At 50.2% G+C, this 17,981-nt stretch overlaps 1 protein-coding gene across 1 annotated transcript in view; it reads left to right on the top strand.

Moving 5' to 3' along the window:
* Positions 1 to 17,981, top strand: part of XYLT1 (xylosyltransferase 1) — a 304,820-nt gene that overhangs the window by 215,177 nt on the left and 71,662 nt on the right. The window contains exons 4-5 of the mRNA XM_070566664.1: positions 10,785 to 10,957; positions 11,909 to 12,111. Of these exons, the coding sequence (XP_070422765.1) occupies positions 10,785 to 10,957; positions 11,909 to 12,111 (376 nt within the window). The remainder of the gene's footprint in view (positions 1 to 10,784; positions 10,958 to 11,908; positions 12,112 to 17,981) is intronic.

The following is a 17,981-nucleotide window of genomic DNA, read 5'->3' as shown; positions in this document are numbered from 1 at the left end:
TCCACTGTTGAGTTCTGTGACCTTATTTCACCCAAGTTATAGCTTTTAGTCTTTACAGCATCCCTTGGAGGTGAGCACTCTTTGACAGATGAGGAAACTGAGGCACAGAGTGACCTGTGAGTAAATGGTGAGGTCAGGATGCAGACCTCAGCTCAGCCCCTAGGCAGAATGGCTGAGTTAAGAAGTGCATGATGGGGCGGGGCTGGCCCCGTGGCCGAGTGGTTAAGTTCGTGCGCTCCGCTGCAGGCGGCCCATTGTTTCATTGGTTCGAATCCTGGGCATGGACATGGCACTACTCATCAAACCACGGTGAGGCAGCGTCCCACATGCCGCGACTAGAAGGACCCACAATGAAGAATATACAACTATGTACCGGGGGGCTTTGGGGAGAAAAAGGAAAAATAAAATTAAAAAAAAAAAAAGTGCGTGATGGGGTCTTGAAAATAAATGAGTAAAAATAATTGCCCTGTGATCCAGCAATTCCACTTCTGGGTATATACCCCAAAGAATTGAAAGCAGGATCTCGAAGAGCTATCTAGACAGCCTTGTTCATAGCAGCATTATCCACAAGAGCCAAAAAATGGAAGCAACCCAACTGTCCACCGAGGGATGAATGGATAAACAAAATGTGGTCTATCTAGTGACAACATGGATGGACCTTGAGGGCATCATGCTGAGTGAAGTCAGTCAGACAGAGAAAGAAAAATACTGCCTGATCTCACTTAGATGTGGAATCTAAAAATAAAAGCCAAACTCCTAGAAACAGCGAGTAGGAAAGTGGTTGCCAGGGGCTGGGGGAGGGGGAGACAGGGAGATGCTGGTGAAGGGTTAGAACAGACTCTCAGTGATAAGATGAGGAAGCTCTGAGGATCTGACATTCAGCATGGTGACTATAGTTGATAACCCTGGATTTTATCCTTGAAATTTGCTGAGTAGAACTTAAATGTTCTGGCTAAAAAGAAAAACAGGTAAATATGTGAGGTGGTGGACGTGGTAATGAACTGGATGGATGGGGGTGTCCTTTCACAATATGGACGACTATCAGATCACCACGATATACACTTTAGATATCTTACAACTTTATACGTCAGTTCTAGCTCAATAAAGCTGAAAAGAAAGGAAGGCGTGGGCGGAAATGACCTGCCCGGGGTCCCACAGCTGGTTCACTGCAGAAGCAGGATGGGAACCCAGACTGGTGGCCTTCTGTGTTCTTCCCACCACACCGTGCCACCTTTTCTAAACCCACTAGGAGCAGGGGCCTCTTCCTGGGCACCGGGCATTTCCCAAGTTCCAGGCACCAGAATTCTGCATTGAAATTTCCCGGTGGTTAACAGGCAGCTTCACCCAAGTCTGACCAAGAACCTAGAACCTGTCGGCGTTTCTCCTCCCGGTGGCAGGAGTCGTCCGTCTCCCTGCAGTGTGCCTGCCGCTAGTGTGAAACCACGTTCTGTCCACAGTCCTGAATCACCACACAGCCCAGCGGGGCCCGGGACAGATGGCTCATCCCTCTTTATTTTCTGTAAATATTATTGTATTTTGGTAAGAACACTTAACATAAGATCCATCCTCTTAACAGATTTTTAAGTGCATGATATCATTGTCTGTAGGGACAATGGTAGACAGCAGCTCTCTAGAACTGCTTCATCTGCTTGCCTGAAACTTTTTTAGGCCTTTTTTTTTTTTTGGTGAGGAAGATTGGCCCTGAGCTAACAACTTTTGCCCTCCCCAAAGCCCCAGTACACAGGTGTACATCCTAGTTGTAAGTCCTTCTAGTTCTTCTATGTGGGAGGCCGCCTCAGCATGGCTTGATGAGTGGTGTGTAGGTCCACGCCCAGGATCCGAACCAGCAAACCTCGGGCTGCCAGAGCAGAGCACACGATCTTAGCCACTACACCACCTGGCCAGCCCCTTTGCCTGGAACTTGATGCCCAATGTTAGTAATTCCCCATTGCCCCTTACTGCTTAGCCCCTTGGCAACCACCATTCCACTCTTTCATTCTATGCGTTTGACCATTTTAGATGCCTCACGTGAGTGGGATCACACACTGTTTGTCTTTCTGTGACTGGCTTATCTCACTTAGCATCACGTCCTCCACATTCACCCTGATGGAAATGCACAGTGGTGCAGCTGCCATGGGAAACGGTCTGGAGGCTCCTCAGATAATTAAAAATAGAACTACGCTGGGATCATCCCACTTTGTAGATGAAGATCCGACGGTCAGAGTGGACCTGAGGAGCGGTGTCTTTCCGAAGTCCCCACAGGGAAGAGGCAGAGCTGGGCGCCAGTTGTCAGTCGCAGCGCCCATGCCTTCCCAGGCGGCAGGAGGCGGGCAGCCCTCCCGCCCGGAGCTCCTGACCTAGGCCCCGTTTGCACACGACCTCGCTTCCACTTCTCTCCCTTCCCGAGACCTAACCAGGCCTCCTACTTGGAACCAAGTCAGAAAGCTCCCGTCGCAGAGGCCCTTTCAGAGTGTAAATAGGATCGAGGGCTTTGCTGGTGGAAGAGCTATTCCTGTCAAGCAGCTCCTTCGCTTTGCATTTGTTATTAATTGTGGTCTGAGGCAAATGCTGCAGAGGGAGATTCCCAGCGTGGATGTTTATCTGCAGGCAGCAGACTCCACCCCCGGGGAGCCTGTTCGGCCTTGGGGCAGAACCCTGGAGCTGGGCCCATTGGTTAAGCCAACTGGATCCTGACCCTTGCGGGGAAACAGCCAAACAGAAATGATGACGCTCACCCCGATGGTGATGGCGGCTATAGTTTATTCAGCATTGTCTGCACCCCAGGACCTGTTCTCTCTGGACCGGACACGACTGTCCATGTGAGGCAGATTCTGTGATTGTAACACACCCGTTTTACAGACGAGAAAACTGAGATCTGGAGCTCTTGCATAACCGGTCCAAGGTCACGCAGATCTGCCTGACCAGAGGCCACACACGCTCTTAGCCCCTGCGCCTTGCTTTCTGCTCCCGGATCGAACTCCTACGAGGTACCACAAGCAAGGTCATTGCCAACATCGTGACACTGATACAGCACGTTGACCCGTGCAAAGCCCCTTCACCTTCAGCATCTCTGTGGGGCCCGAGGATTACGTGGTCCTTATTTGACCCGTGATGATACTGAGAAATACAGGGTCTGGGTAACAGGCCTGACACGGCACAGCTAGTTACTCCACGATTCCCCATCCTTGATCTTCATGCCTGCATCGCAAAAATATACTTGATATTCTCCCCCTCGAACTTGGCTTTTTAACATGTGTCTGAAGTCAGCTTCTCCCGCTGCCGCTAATCTCTCTGATTCTTCCACTTACTTTCGGTTTTGTGCCACAAGAATCTGATGACATTGTTAAATTCGTAGGGTTTTTTTAGGAGCTGGGCAGTGGTTGAGTTTCAGTCTGCAAAGACACACGTAACGCTGACCGCGTGTCATTATTATCTGTGCTCCAGCTGGATGTCAACTGACACGCTTTCTCTCAGAACAGATTTCCCTCTTTCTGTGTTGGGGACAATTTGATGGGGCGTAGTGGCCATGATAAGACACTGGCATCACAGACTTGCTCCGTTCCCAGCTCAGCCACCTCCTGCCTGGGGCTTCTCTGAACTGCAGCTTCCTCAGTTGTGTAATAGGAAGATAATAACTCTTTTCTTGTAGAGGTTTGGATAGAAATTTTTTAAAAATCATGCACAAAAATTAACACGTTATAGGCACACCATAAATAGTTGGTGTTAAAATTGTTGATCACCTTTACTGTGATTATAATAGTAATCCATTATAATAGTAATCCATTTTACAAAATTCAGATAGTGCAGAAAAGTATAAAGAAGAAATAAAAGCTGTCATGCCACTGTATGAACCTCTGTTAATATCTTGTAAATCGTTAGGGATTACATTTTAGGACTTCTCTTTTGCTTAATATATTATAGGCAATGTTCTATATCAGTAAGTCTTAATAAGACCTTTGGGTTGATTCCTATTTTAGACCATTATAAACACTATTGAGGGCAAGGCCCCAGGACCTTTGCACTTGCTACTCAAGCTTCCCATAATCCTCCCCAACCTCTGATAATTACATGGCTCATTCCCTCATTTCGTTCAGAGCTTGTTTGATTGTCTCTGCTTCACATCAGCCTTCCCTAGCCACCATACCCATAGAAATCCCATCCCTTAGCCCACTTTATTTATCTTCCTTCATAGCCCTTATCACTATCTGCAATGGTGTTTTCTATTTGCTTACATTTTATAGGCTTTCCACCCCATTAGACTAAGCAGCATTTGGGGAAGGATGCTGTTGTGTCCTCTGATAGGGCTAGAACCGTGCCTGGCACATAGGACACACAGAATGAATGAATAAATGAAGGAAAGAATATCCTATACATAGGGACTTACGTTTTTGCCTTCTCCTTCCCTTAGGATATATTCTTAGGAGTGAGTCACTGGGTCAAGGGGCACGCCTATTTAAAATTATAAGACTTGTTGCCACATCACCTCTGGCAAAGTTCTGCCAGCTCCCACTCCCTCCAGCACGAGAGGAGAGAGTCCATTTCCCCAGTTCCTGCCCTTGCTGGCGACCTCGCCACAGTCCATCGCAGATCCCACTCCTAGTGTAGGAGGCTTTTCAGGACCGCAGTCCGGAAATGGTGGCCCGGGTGCAGAGGAGGCCCCCACCCCGGGGCACCTCGCCGCCCACATCTGTGGTCTGGTTGATTGTTCTCTCCAGCTCCCCCGTGTCAGGGTGGCTTGCCGGAAGGGTCGTTACAGGAGCCAGGAAGTGCAGCAAAAATAGGCAGCTGGTTATTGGCAGCACCCCCGTCCTGCTGCACCTGGGGGGCAGAAAACCCGCTCGTTCACTCTCTTGTTTATTCGGTAAACCACATCCCGATCCTACTGTGTGCCAGATTCGGGGGCGGGTGCAGTGGGTTCTGGAGCCAGCCTGAGAGTGACCTGCCACTTCTGTGGGTCCCTGGGCAAGTTGCTTTACCTCTCTGAGCCTCAGCGTCTTCCTCCATCCCCCTGGCTGATGAGGGGGCGGGAGTTGGTGAGGGGGGAGAGGAAGGGACGTGTAAAGGACTGAGGTACATGGGAGCCGAACAGGCCTGGAGGCATTTTTGATTCTGAGATTCTGGAACTTTCCTTTGCCTTTGCTTTTGAAGACAGCTGCAGCGTTTTGAGGTTGAGCGGATCCAATTTTCCAGTGAGGCTCCCTCCTGTCCTCCGTGTCTCTTCCTGTCTCCGTGTATGTGTCTGACTATATGTGTTTGTCTCTGTTTATGTCTGTGTGTGTGTCTGTCTTCCTCGCTGTTGCTGTGTGGGTCTCTATATGTTTCTCTCTCCGGATGTGGCAGTGGCGGAGGGGGGGGCGGCATCTTTCTCTCAGTTTGTGCGTCTCTCTCTGTTTTTCTCTCAGTGTGTGTGGCCTCTCTGAATGCCTGCTCCTTCTCTCTCTGCGTCTCTCTGTCTATGTGTATCTCCATCTCTGTCTTTCTGTCTCTCTGTCTCTAGGTTTCTCTCTCTCTGTCTCTGTCTCTCTCTGCCTCTCATCCCCATCTCCATCTCTCCCTCTGTGTGTGTCTCTTTTCTTTGGATGGTTTTGTTCCTTCCCACCCACCCCTCTCCCCAGATAGCTGTTCTCTGGGAGAACTCTGGGTTTTGTCCCCTCTTCTCCTTGCTGCTCACCGTCTGACCCAAGGATGACTTTGGATTTCGACCCCGGAGGCTGTGTGGCTGCAGTAGTAGCATTGGATTCCCAGGGCTTCTCCTGAAGGAAAGCATCTATGTCTGTGTCTGTCTGTCTGTCTGTCTGTGCATCTGTTCTCCTTTCTAAAACCCTAAAGAAAAGTTACAAAAGGCTTTCCTCAATGTCAGCACGCAAGTCGCTTTAAAGGTCAGCACAGAGTCCTCACACCAACCCTCCCATCTCTCTGCTCTCTTCTCCAGCAGAGGGCGGGTAAAAGTAGCAGGGTCAGCTTTGAGCTTGGCGATGCTGTCCTCCCTCACTGTGTGACCTGGGGAAATGCACTGACCTCTCTGAGCCTCAGAGCATGACAATGTACTCCTCCTAGAACCAAATAATGAGGGACGCCGAGCCCCCAGCACGGTGCTGATGCTTAGCGGGCCCTCCCTCGGGCGACATCAGCTCCTCCTGATCAGCGCAGCCCCTTTTTCCAGAATGCACGTCACTCATTCATTCAACAACATGGCGAGAGATATCCATGGCTGGAGAGCACGGACTGATCCAGAGGCCCATAAGCCTCACTGCTAAGAACTCCAGGTCGTTGTCACCCAGAGACCTTGGGGCAGGGATGTGCAGCGTTATCTGAGTGCCAGCAGGAGCCCCTACAGAGTGGAATTATTGTGGACAATGTCTAGACCTTTGAAAAATCACCCAGTGAAACCCAGGTGGAAAAAAGTAGCACAAGCAGCCATCGTTTTTAAACATCCCTCCCTTTGTTTGATGAAGAGTCTCTGAGCACGGCAGACAGGTCCCAGCCAGCATGGGGAAGACCAGTACTCTGCCTTTGGGCTGCAGTCATGGGGAAGAGAATATAAGCTTTTCTTGTGCATTGTAATCTTTTTACCTTGGATTCTCACATTCCTTAATCCATTCATAATCCATTTATGAAAACAGGCTCCCGTCCCACGTCTTCATGCTCTAGGCTTTGTCCAGGGCTGGCAAGTAGGAGGTTTTAAGAATGCTGGGTGGTTGGTTGGATGGATGGATGGATGGATGGATTGTCATATGCGTGTTTAAAGGGACGTGATCTCACTACGCGGACCCCTCTCCTTGATCACCAAGAAAGCCCAGCGTGTTTGTGATTGGTTTGGAGAGAAAATTAGAGAGTGGTTAAGACAGCTTTTGCTGCCCGGTGTGTCATCAACCAGAGCCAAGATGCCGATTAGCGCCAGGATCACAGCTACTGATTGCACAGCCAAGGAGCCAGAGACATTAGGATTCATCAGGAGAGCTTGAAGAAATGGGCTCAGAAGCTTTGGGCTAAACTCTCAGAGGTCTCCCCTGTCCATGCAGGCAGACTGTTCTTCCCTCCCCACTCTCCAGGAGCAACCTGAATACGTTTCTATTATAAAACAAGCGAGCATTCTCTTCCATTTTCCCCGGTGGGCTAAGAGCTCCTCAAAGGCAAGGGTTTTTCCCCAACTTTTATTTTTCTAGTACCTAGCACAGTACTTGGCGTGCAGTATAGGCTAAGTTAATATTGCATGGATCTGCGAGTTGATAGTTAGATGGATGGAAGAGTGGATGCATGGATCGTTTGCTTTAAGGATCATGGGTGCATAGATGGATGGGTGGATGGTTGGTTGGCTTTAAAGGTGATGAGTGGTTTGATGGATGGGTGAATGGGTGGTTAGTTTTAAGGATGATAGGCTGTTGAGTGCTTTGCTGGATGGGTAGTTGAATGGTTTGCTGGATGGGTGGTTGGATATAGATGGATAGGCAGTTAGATTTGGGTGGGTGGATGGATGGATGGGTGGGTGGATGGATGAAAAGATGTAACCTTATTGGCCACTGGAGTCTGCCTCCCACGTGATACAGGAATCCTCTCCACAATGCCCTTGACAGTCCTTAAATGCATGCCTACTTAACTACCATAACTAAATTACAAGGCATTTCATTAACTAACCAGCAGAATTGTTCTAAACTTTTCCCAGTCCTGGATATGGTAATGTCGTGGATACTAGTGGTTAAGGGCACAGACTTTGGAAACAGACCTGGGTTTGAATCTCAGCTGAACTAATTAGAACAGTGTGACCTTGAACAAAGAAAGCCCTTGACTTCTCTAAGCTGTGATTTCCTGATTTGCAAAATGGGGATGATGGCACTATCTTGCAGGGTTTTTCTGAGGATTAAATGAAATAATGAATGGTGAGGGCTGATCAATGCTCAATAAGAGGTGTTGTTAATATTATGGTGCCGAACCAAAATGTACCCTCCTGTAATTTTTTTTTTTTTTTTACCAAGAATCAGATATGTGCCAGATATTGTTGTGGTGGTGTGTATTCAATGACAAGCAAAACTGAAATAGTCCCTTATCTTGGAGTTTGAGTCCTAGTGGATGTTCAGACAATAAACGAGTAGACAGATATACCTAAAGTTCAGACGGTGTTAAATGTTGTGCAGTCAATTGAAATAGGGCAAGGTGAAAGAGAGTGATGTGACTGGTGGGGGGCTGGTGGCCTTTTTTTGACCTCTGAACTAAGGACAAGAAGATGCAGTCACTCAAAGATCTAGGGAGAGGGTGTTCCAGGTAGCAGGAATAGCCAGTGAAAAGGTCCTGAGGCAGAAATGAGCTTGCTCAAGGGAAAAAGAAAGAAGGCCAGGTGGCGAGGGAGATAGTAGGGGCAATCAGGGTGACCGGTCTGCAGGAGGCGGATCAGGCAGGCCGTGGAGGCAGGGCCATGCGATTGGGCCTTTATCCACATTAGTCTCATCCTGGCCTCTGAAACAACACGGAGGAGCCTTGTTCGTTTGGCAGCCGTTCAGCTTTGCGATGACAGCGGACAGGCTCCCAGTCTCCTAATCTGCAGGATAAACAGTCTGAATTCTCAGCTTTCCCAGTCGACGTTCTGAGCCACCTGCAGCTCCTACGCTGACAATATTCTGGGCCCCATAAACTTAGAACCCATAAGAAATCAGGTGAGACTCAAAGGAAACCGTGTTGAGGAAAATCACGAGATCTCTAGTTGGAATTCTAATGAACTGAATCAGGAAGCTGTGTTTCTCCCTGAAAGCTTGCCCCTGGAGCATTTGCAAGGGAAAGGTGGAGGAAAGGAGTCTTTGAGGCTGATTCCAGGATAAGGGACGTCTGGAACCATTGATCCAGGCAGATCTAGTGTAGGATCTGGGCTTTCAAAGAAAAATAATATATGATGGTGGCTGATCTCCATCTGGCCAGGCTGATCCGGGAGCAGGCGGGTCCTGAGGATCTAGACCCTGTATATCACTCTCAGGCGGGTCCTGAGGGTCTAGAGCCTCTCCATCACTCTCAAGCGGGGTCCTGAGGGTCTAGAGCCTCTCCATCACTCTCAGGCGGGGTCCTGAGGGTCTAGACCCTGTATATCACTCTCAGGCGGGTCCTGAGGATCTGGACCCTCTCCGTCACTCTCAAGCGGGGTCCTGAGGGTCTAGAGCCTCTCCATCACTCTCAGGCGGGGTCCTGAGGGTCTAGAGCCTCTCCATCACTCTCAGGCGGGGTCCTGAGGGTCTAGAGCCTCTCCGTCACTCGCAGGCGGGGTCCTGAGGGTCTAGACCCTCTCCATCACTCTCAGGCGGGGTCCTGAGGGTCTAGAGCCTCTCCATCACTCTCAGGCGGGGTCCTGAGGGTCTAGAGCCTCTCCATCACTCTCAGGCGGGGTCCTGAGGGTCTAGAGCCTCTCCATCACTCTCAGGCGGGGTCCTGAGGGTCTAGAGCCTCTCCGTCACTCGCAGGCGGGGTCCTGAGGGTCTAGACCCTCTCCATCACTCTCAGGCGGGGTCCTGAGGGTCTAGAGCCTCTCCATCACTCTCAGGCGGGTCCTGAGGGTCTAGAGCCTCTCCATCACTCTCAGGCGGGGTCCTGAGGGTCTAGAGCCTCTCCATCACTCTCAGGCGGGGTCCTGAGGGTCTAGAGCCTCTCCATCACTCTCAGGCGGGTCCTGAGGATCTAGACCCTGTATATCACTCTCAGGCGGGTCCTGAGGATCTGGACCCTCTCCGTCACTCTCAAGCGGGGTCCTGAGGGTCTAGAGCCTCTCCATCACTCTCAAGCGGGGTCCTGAGGGTCTAGAGCCTCTCCATCACTCTCAAGCGGGGTCCTGAGGGTCTAGAGCCTCTCCGTCACTCGCAGGCGGGGTCCTGAGGGTCTAGAGCCTCTCCATCACTCAACAGTGCTGCCCTCTGTGTGGGCTTTCCTCCCAGGCAGCCTCTTTCCCGTGGGGACAAAGGGCTCTTCAAATCTTCCAGTTTCATGCATACGAGAAAGAGAACCTGTCTTATCTAGTGGTTCCAACAAACGTCTAGAATTCTATCTTCGTGGCTAAATAGCTTCATTAGGCCCATGTCCACCTCTGAACCATACCTGCTGTGGCCCGGGAGATGCAGTGTCCTGATGGGCCAAGCCTAAGCTCTGTGACCACCCCTGAAATTGACCACAGAGGCAGATCGTCCCCGTCCATGTGGACTGGAGAATGGAGGAGGGGGTGATGCCCCCAAAATATCAGGTGATACATTTTCCGTTTTGCAAGATGAATGAGTTCTAGAGATCCACTGTATAACATTGTCTTTATAATCACCAATACTATACTGTACACTTAAAAACATGTTAAGAGGATAGATCTTATGTTATCTGTTCTTACCATAATTTAAAAAAAGGGATGCTATTAGGAGAAGGGAGAATGGGTTCAGGATAGGCAAAAACAGCACTTGCCTCTTTTTCCCAACTCAGAATTGACTGCTCCTTCCTCTGTGGTTCAGAAATACATCGCTTACGCCTCTCATTTCCTCCTGACTTGTTTGATAGTTTAATATGTGTACGCGTGTCCACCAGCTTTTTGATGTCCTCGGGGATGGAAACCAGAGGGTTTATGCATCTCAGGGTCTCCCACCCCCATTGTACCAGGACAGTGTGAGGGTCCAGGACATGCTTGGTTAAGTTGAATCAGGTTTCAGGGCCCAATATGACTACTGTGGCCCTCCGAATGTCCCCAAGAAGAAACATCAGAGAAATTCCCCATCCCCCCAACAGAGGACCGCCGATCCTCACCCCACCGCTGTGGTCTCTTTGGTTTTTCCCAGGCAAAGCCAACAAGAACGTTCAGTGGGACGAGGATTCGGTGGAGTATATGCTGGCCAACCCGGTCAGAATCGCCTTCGTCCTGGTGGTCCACGGCCGCGCGTCTCGGCAGCTGCAACGCATGTTCAAGTCCATCTACCACAAGGACCATTTCTACTACATTCACGTGGACAAGGTGAGGAGCCCCCTCCACTCGCCCCAGGCTGGCCTATCTCTGCGGGTCCGTCTGCCCCTCTCCAAGCCAGCCACCCTTTCTGGAAGGCTTGCAGACCGAACAGCTGCCTCTTCTCCAAGCATTGGGTCTTGACATGCTGTGTGTGTGTGTTGGTTTCAAAGTTCCCAGCTGTGACTTTAGACTTTCTCCATAAACACTGTTTTCTTGCCTCTTTTTCTCAACGTCCCACTGCCCAATGCGTTGCCTGCCACTTTGCGTGGACAGCTGTCCCAGGAGTGGGCACGCTTTTTCCGTAAAGGGCAAAATTGTAAATGTTTCAGCCTTTGTGGCCCATGTGCTCTCTGTCACAGCTACTCGCCGCTGCCATTGTAGTGTGAAAGCAGCCGTAAAAAATACGTAAATGAACGTGTGTGGCGGAGTTCCAGTAAAATTGATTTACGAAAATCTGCAGCAGGCTTGCGGACCCCTGAGCCGTCTTGACCCCGAGGTCTGCTGACGTGACGTGATTACGTCTTTAGTCAAGAAGCCGAAGGGGATGCATGGTCCCGTAGGTCTGCTTCTAGCAGGCCTGTGAGAGGGTCATGGAGAAATTCCCCCTCTCAGGGTACTCGTCAGGTTCAGATAGAGCGGGTGTCTTAGCTGGTTATCCTCAGACCACATGCATCTGTCTTGTATTAAAATGCAGAGTCCCGGGCACCAGCCCACACCTAGTAAGCCAGTAGCTCAGAGGCAAGGCCAGGGAATCTGCATTTGAAATAGGTAACATAAAATTTTAAAAACTAATAAAGGTTCGAGTAGCGATGCAGAAAGACACCAAGGCCTGAGTCTATTACTTGGCAAAGCAGAAGCCCTGTCAACTAGAAGAGAAGGGACAGCGAGGGGACAAGGGGCAAGAGGCATATCTGGTGTTTTCTGGGCTGCTGACTGTCACCCTTTCTCTCCTGCAAAAAGCGCTCTAATTACCTGCATCGGCAAGTGCTCCAGTTTGCCAGGCAGTACAGCAATGTCCGTGTCACCCCCTGGCGGATGGCCACCATCTGGGGGGGAGCCAGCCTCCTGTCCACATACCTGCAGAGCATGCGGGACCTCCTGGAGATGACCGACTGGCCCTGGGACTTCTTCATCAACCTCAGCGCCGCCGACTACCCCATCAGGTAAGATGGCCGGGGGCCCCCAGCCAGCCTCCTCTGTGGTCCTGCTCTCTCTCTCTCTCTCTCTCTGGTCACAGCTGTGGAACCAGAGCAGAGGCCATTTGCCTCCTGTCCAGAGATGTGTTTCTGCCTCAGCGAGATGCCATGGAGAACTTACACATTTCTCCATGAGATCTCTCAGCACAGGATCCACGTTGGACCTGAGAGTCATTCGCATATCCGTTCATTCATTCACTCATTCGACAGATATTTATTGAGTGTACGGTTGTCCCAGTTCTGTCCAAGGATACACTAAAGTGGCTGAAACCCCTGCCCATAAGGAGCTTCCATGCAAGTGGGGGAGACAAATAACCAACAAAATAAGTAGTATGGTACATCAGAAAAATAAAGCAGAGAGAAGGCGGCTAAGGAGAGCTGTAATTTTAATGAGTGGCTAGGAACATCCTTACTGAGAAGAATGGAAGAAGATGAAGGATGAATCACTCCGACAGGGAAAGTGGTCCAGGCAGGGGGACCAGCAGGTGCTGAGCCCCGAGATGGGAATACACCTGGTGTGTTGGAGGAACAGTGGGGCTCAGGGAGGCTGGAACAGAGAAGGTGAGGGGTACAGTAGGAAGAGACAGGTCAGAAGGAAAATTGGGGCAAGATCATGGATGTTCTAGAGTTTGGCTGTTACTTGAACCAAGATGGGAACGACTGGCACGTTTCGAGCAGAGGAAGGACAAGGTCTGACTTAGGAGTTAAAGCGAAAAGGGCGGAGTGGAGGGGGGGCGGATCGGCTGCAGCAGCCCAGGCGGAATCACCAGCAGGTGCCTTTGGACTGTTCAAGGTACCCGGGTGAGTTGTTTTGGTCTCCTATCAAATTTTAACAAATGCATCGATTGCCCACATTTTAAAATTGGGAGATTTCACATGAAACTACAGAGTTCGAGCTTCTCGCAACCATCTGCCCGCTCTGGGCCTGCAGCCTGCTTGGCCACAATTGGGTGGAGCTGGTGGACCAGCCAGCAGCCTCGAGGTGGTGAGAAACTCAGATGCCACAGGGAAGGTCTGTCCCTTGGCACAAACGCTGATCTGCTCTAAAAAAAGACCATAAGCCAAGAAAACCCCTTTAGAGAGCTCGTAAGGCGAAAAACAATAAAGAGCAAGGAAATGAACTACATTTGCTATCAAGAAGGCAGCTCTTTGCTCCACTGTGTCTTCCATCCGGATTTATTGACAAGGCTGAAAAGTGGAAGTGAAATGCCCGGGGGAGGTGAAGGAGGGGCCTTCCTTCCCCTGGTGGCATGAGGACACTGGGTACCGCTTTCTCAGAAGAGCTGGATGAAGGCGTCTTTAAAAAAAAAATCCCTACACTTTTCTCAGGGCAATTTTTGAACAGGCACAAGAGTACCAAGAAGTGTATAGTGAGCCCACACATGGACATCATCCGTCAACTATGATCAATTCGTGGCCAGTCTTGTATCTTTACTCTCCCTCTTCCGTCAGCCCTGAAGAGGCATTTCCAAGACATCGTCTGATTGTAAATATTTCAGTATACATCTCAAAAAGATAAGGGCTCTCTTTGAACAGAACATCAATATGATTATCACACCTAAAATGTTAACACTCACTCTTAATGTCATCAAATATCGAGGTCACATAGTCCCAGGCGTTTGGGTTTTGAATCAGGATTCAAATAAGATACAGGCATGAAGGGAAGGCCTCTGTTTAAAGCTAGAAATGGCTTCTGTCTCCTTCACAATATGACTCATGGTGCCCTCCTTCAGTCCTGGGCTTGGTGGCATCCCGTCAGCTGCCAGGTGACCCTGGACCCTGGAGGGGATCCGGGGAAGGCACAATCTTTGATCAGTTGAGGCAGGATACACCTGACACCCTGGAACCTGAGAAAAATGATGGCGGTTAGAAAGGTACCCGTTTCTCTTGTTAGTAGGATAGCAGGGATAAAGGGGGTGATTATGAAAATTTGTTGGCAGATTTTTACTTATTTACTTTCATTCATTCATTCAAACATTCATTCCACAAACATTTATTAAGCAACTACTGTGCTGGGTACAATTCGGGCATTTAGTGAACGAAAGTGACAACAGCCCCTCCCTGGTGGACCACACATCCTAGTTGGGAAGATGGAACTAGATAATCATGCAAGAGAGGCATCAAGCAAGGTGAGAAAGGACTGGGAAGAGAGGAAGGTGGTGTGAGCGGAGGAGGGGCATTGTCGGAGCAGAAAGGCCTCTGAATATGCAGTTTTGATTTGAGACCTGAGGGGTAAGAAGGGATTAGCAGGCAAATGAGGGAGAAGATCATTCTAGACCAGGATTTCCCAACCCGGGCACTATTGACGTCTTGAGCTGGATCATTCTGTGTCGTGGGGATTGTCCTGTGCATTGTAGGGTGTTTAGCAGCATCCTTGGCCTGGACCCACTAGATGCTGGCAGATGCCTCTCCCCCAACTTGTGACAACCACATATATCTCCAGATGTCTCCCCAAGGGGCAGAATCGCCTCCAGCTGAGAACTCTCCAGTTCCAGAGGGAGAGCACAGCCTGGGCAAGACTGGGGGCAAAGATGAGCTAGTTGCATTTGAGAAATTTGAACATCGAGAGAGTGTAATAAAAGAATGAGGACAGGTGAGCTCAGAGACATCCAGGACAAGGGTGAGGTGGAACATTGTCCTTCCATCTTCCAAGAAAGGACTGAGTTCAGATATAGCCCAGAATGCTGGGTGAGGGCAGCAGCTAATGTGGCACGTGCTTCCTTCAAGGGCGAGCTGAGGCCCCAGGCCGTGTCAGGAATACAGGGCGGAGTGAGGCTTAAAAGTGGTTCTGTCTGGTTCCAAGGTTGGCGCTCTTTCTGCATGAAGTTGGCCCCTTGGGGAGGTCAACTGGCCCAAAGTGATGGGATGGCCTCAGGCCACCGAGAGAGCAGAGCAGGAGACGGTGGCACCCCTCAAGCTCATGGCTGGGCAGGGTACTGGTTGCGCCCCCTGGCAGCAGGGAATGCCATGAGAGAAAGTCATCTGTTGTCCCCGAGTCTGATGAACTGTGGTCAAGATTCCCACACTCTTCCTCCTCCAGACCTCCAGTGCAGGCCCCCAAGGTCATCTCAGCCTAGGTCAGTTGGTGGCACTCAGCCAGGGTCCCCTTGAGGTCAGGTGGGCAGGCCCGGTGCCTATGGCCCATCCCAGGAGAATCATGTCAGGTCTCGAGGCTGCCCCCTAGAGACCCTGTGTTGATTTGCAAGTTGAAACCTTAACCATGGCCCCTTAACCAGGTCAGCTTCATCGGGGTATCAGGATTTCTAGCATTCCAGCGTCCAAGAGGATGAGTGCTCAGACTCTCAGAGGCTTAGGATTCAAGTCTGAGTTCTGCCACTGCATTAGCAGGGTGACCATCAGCAAGTAAATTCAACCTTTGCAAAATCAAAATATTAAAACAGAACCTAGCCGAGTTTGGGCACTTAGGAAGTACTTGATAAACATCAACTGTTAGTTCCTGCGCTATTTCCAAGGCTGAACCTCGTATCTCCAAGGAGCCCAGAAATCCTTTCTCAGACCATGTGCCCAACCTATTTGGGGTTCAGAGGAGAGAGTCATCATATTTAGGGCTTTTTTAGCTTTAATGCTCCAGGTCTTTGCATCTCCGTCCATCTGTCTTTCTCCCTATCTACCGCTCCCTGCTCTCGTTTCCACGGCCCCCGCACCAAGTTCTTCTGCCCACTCTGCTTCACCAGCCTCACGGCCAGAGGCACTTTATGCATCAAGCACTGCTGGTTCGTCTTGCTGTTGTTTTCGTGAAGTCGCCCCACACAAAAACATATGAATTTTGCAGATGAATGGTTTTATCTTGGGCAACTCTGATCGGCTTTCACTTCCCATCTGCTGCGCCATCTGCAGCTTCCAAAACCGCCACTTCTCCCATCCCAGGAAGGATGAGCAAACTTAGGAACCTTCTCAAAGGGGCGGGAGAGCCCAAGACAGAAGCTTCTAGGAGTCTGGGAAAACTTAGGGCATCTCCAACGGCAGGGACCACCCAAGGTGGCTACTCTGAGCTGTTCATGATTTGACATTGCCTCCCTGTGTCCACTGCCCAGCTCTAACTGGGGGGCCAGAGTCTCCCCTCTTAGGTAGTAAAGACTCACTGGTGTTGACTGGCCACCAGCCTGGTTTAGACCCCAGACACAGACAGCCTGGTTGCAGATTCGGTGCCACCACCAACTGGCTGCGTGAGTCAGCACAAATTGCTTCAGCTTTCTGCATGTGTCTCCACCTAAAAAAGGGGTGTAATATTAGCACCTGTTTCCTAGGGCTGTTTGGAGGATTAAGTGAAATATTGCATGTCAAGGGCTTACTGTGGTGCCTGGTACGTAGAAAGTGCCCGATAATGAAGGCCGTTATTATTATAGTGGTGGGATAGTGCGGGCACCACGGGTGGGAGTTAATCATCCTGTGAGTTGCTTTCCTTTTTCCCTTTACTTGTGAAAAAACTAGTAAAATATTTCTTGAACTCACATCTCTTTCAAAAATGGGAAAAGCGAAGTTAGACTGGGAAGACCATGTTTCTAGGAAAACAGGATAGAACCAACTTGTGTGTGAACGTGAAGAATGTTCTCGCATTTGGAATATGCAAGTTACGTGTGCTTAAGGAACCCAGGTCTTGCTCTGCCATGGACATGACCGCCTGGCCCCCGGGGTTCTGGTTGGAGCTGGTTATGTGTCCAGTGCATGGATGCAAATGAATGTTTTCAAACACTGAGACCGTGCCAGGTCTTGCATCATCAAAAGACATGATGGTTTTCTTCCACGTCTTCTGTTTACTGAGGCAGGAAACTGTGCTAGCATATTTTAGTTAGGCCACTGGAAGGCATGAAACCAAAAGCATTTTGCACCGTTGCCTGGTTTGGGCTAATAGTAACAGACCCCACATGGTCTATCCTTCACAAGGCCCTGTCTCCCAGGGCAGATCGGATGCAAAGGGAGGAGTGTGTTTGTCCACGGCCCCTCTTAGGCTCACATTCTGTCTGCAGTGTTTGTGTGTGCGTGCATGCATATGGCAGGGGAAACAGAACTGAAAGTTTTCAAGCTAAACCCTACTAATTTTGCCTTTTGGGGATCCATGGCAACAAGGTCTAATGCAGCAGGGCCCCCCGTGTGGATGTGTAAGTTACGCTTGACCATGGACCCAAACCACTGTCTTGAGACACCACCAGGGCCCCACCAACTGGGTGGCTCAGCACAACAGAAATTTATTCTCTTACAGCTCTGGGGGCTGGACGTTCGAAATCAAGGTGTCGGCAGGGCCCTGCTCCCTGTGCAGGCTCTAGGGGAGGGTCCTGCCTGGCCTCTTCCTAGTTTCGGGTGGTTGCCGGCAATCCTTGGCATTCCTTGCCTTGTAGACACATCACCCCCATCTCTGCCTCCGTCTTCATTTGGCCTTCTTTCTCATATGCCTGTCTCTCTTCATGTGACCTTCTTATAAGGACAGCAGCCTTCGGATTTAGGGCCCACCCTAATCTGGTGTGATCTCGTCTTAACTAATTACATCTACAAAGGCCCTATTTCCAAATAAAGTCATCTTCTGAGGTTCTGAGTGGATGTGAATTTTGGGACACCTTTCAACCCAGTACAGCCTGCCAGCATCGCTTGCTGGGTCCAGACAGGACGCGGCTGCCCTGTGGGAGGGGTGGTGCTGTCCTAGGGTCTCCAGCAGCGTCTGGAGTGGGCATTGCTGGGAGTCCACTCTGAAGGCGGTTCTTGCATAGACTCCATCCTGTCACCTCCATGTTGGGACAGAGCTGGTGTTCTCCAGTTCCTTCATTCAACAGTCGTTTCCTGAGCACCTGCCATGCGCCAGGCTCTGGGGGTACAGCTGGGAG

The sequence above is a fragment of the Equus przewalskii genome, chromosome 12 (genome assembly GCF_037783145.1).
Source record: "Equus przewalskii isolate Varuska chromosome 12, EquPr2, whole genome shotgun sequence".
In the NCBI taxonomy this organism is placed as follows: domain Eukaryota; kingdom Metazoa; phylum Chordata; class Mammalia; order Perissodactyla; family Equidae; genus Equus; species Equus przewalskii.
Note: the sequence above shows the minus strand (reverse complement) of the source record. Positions and strands in the feature narration are given on the sequence as shown.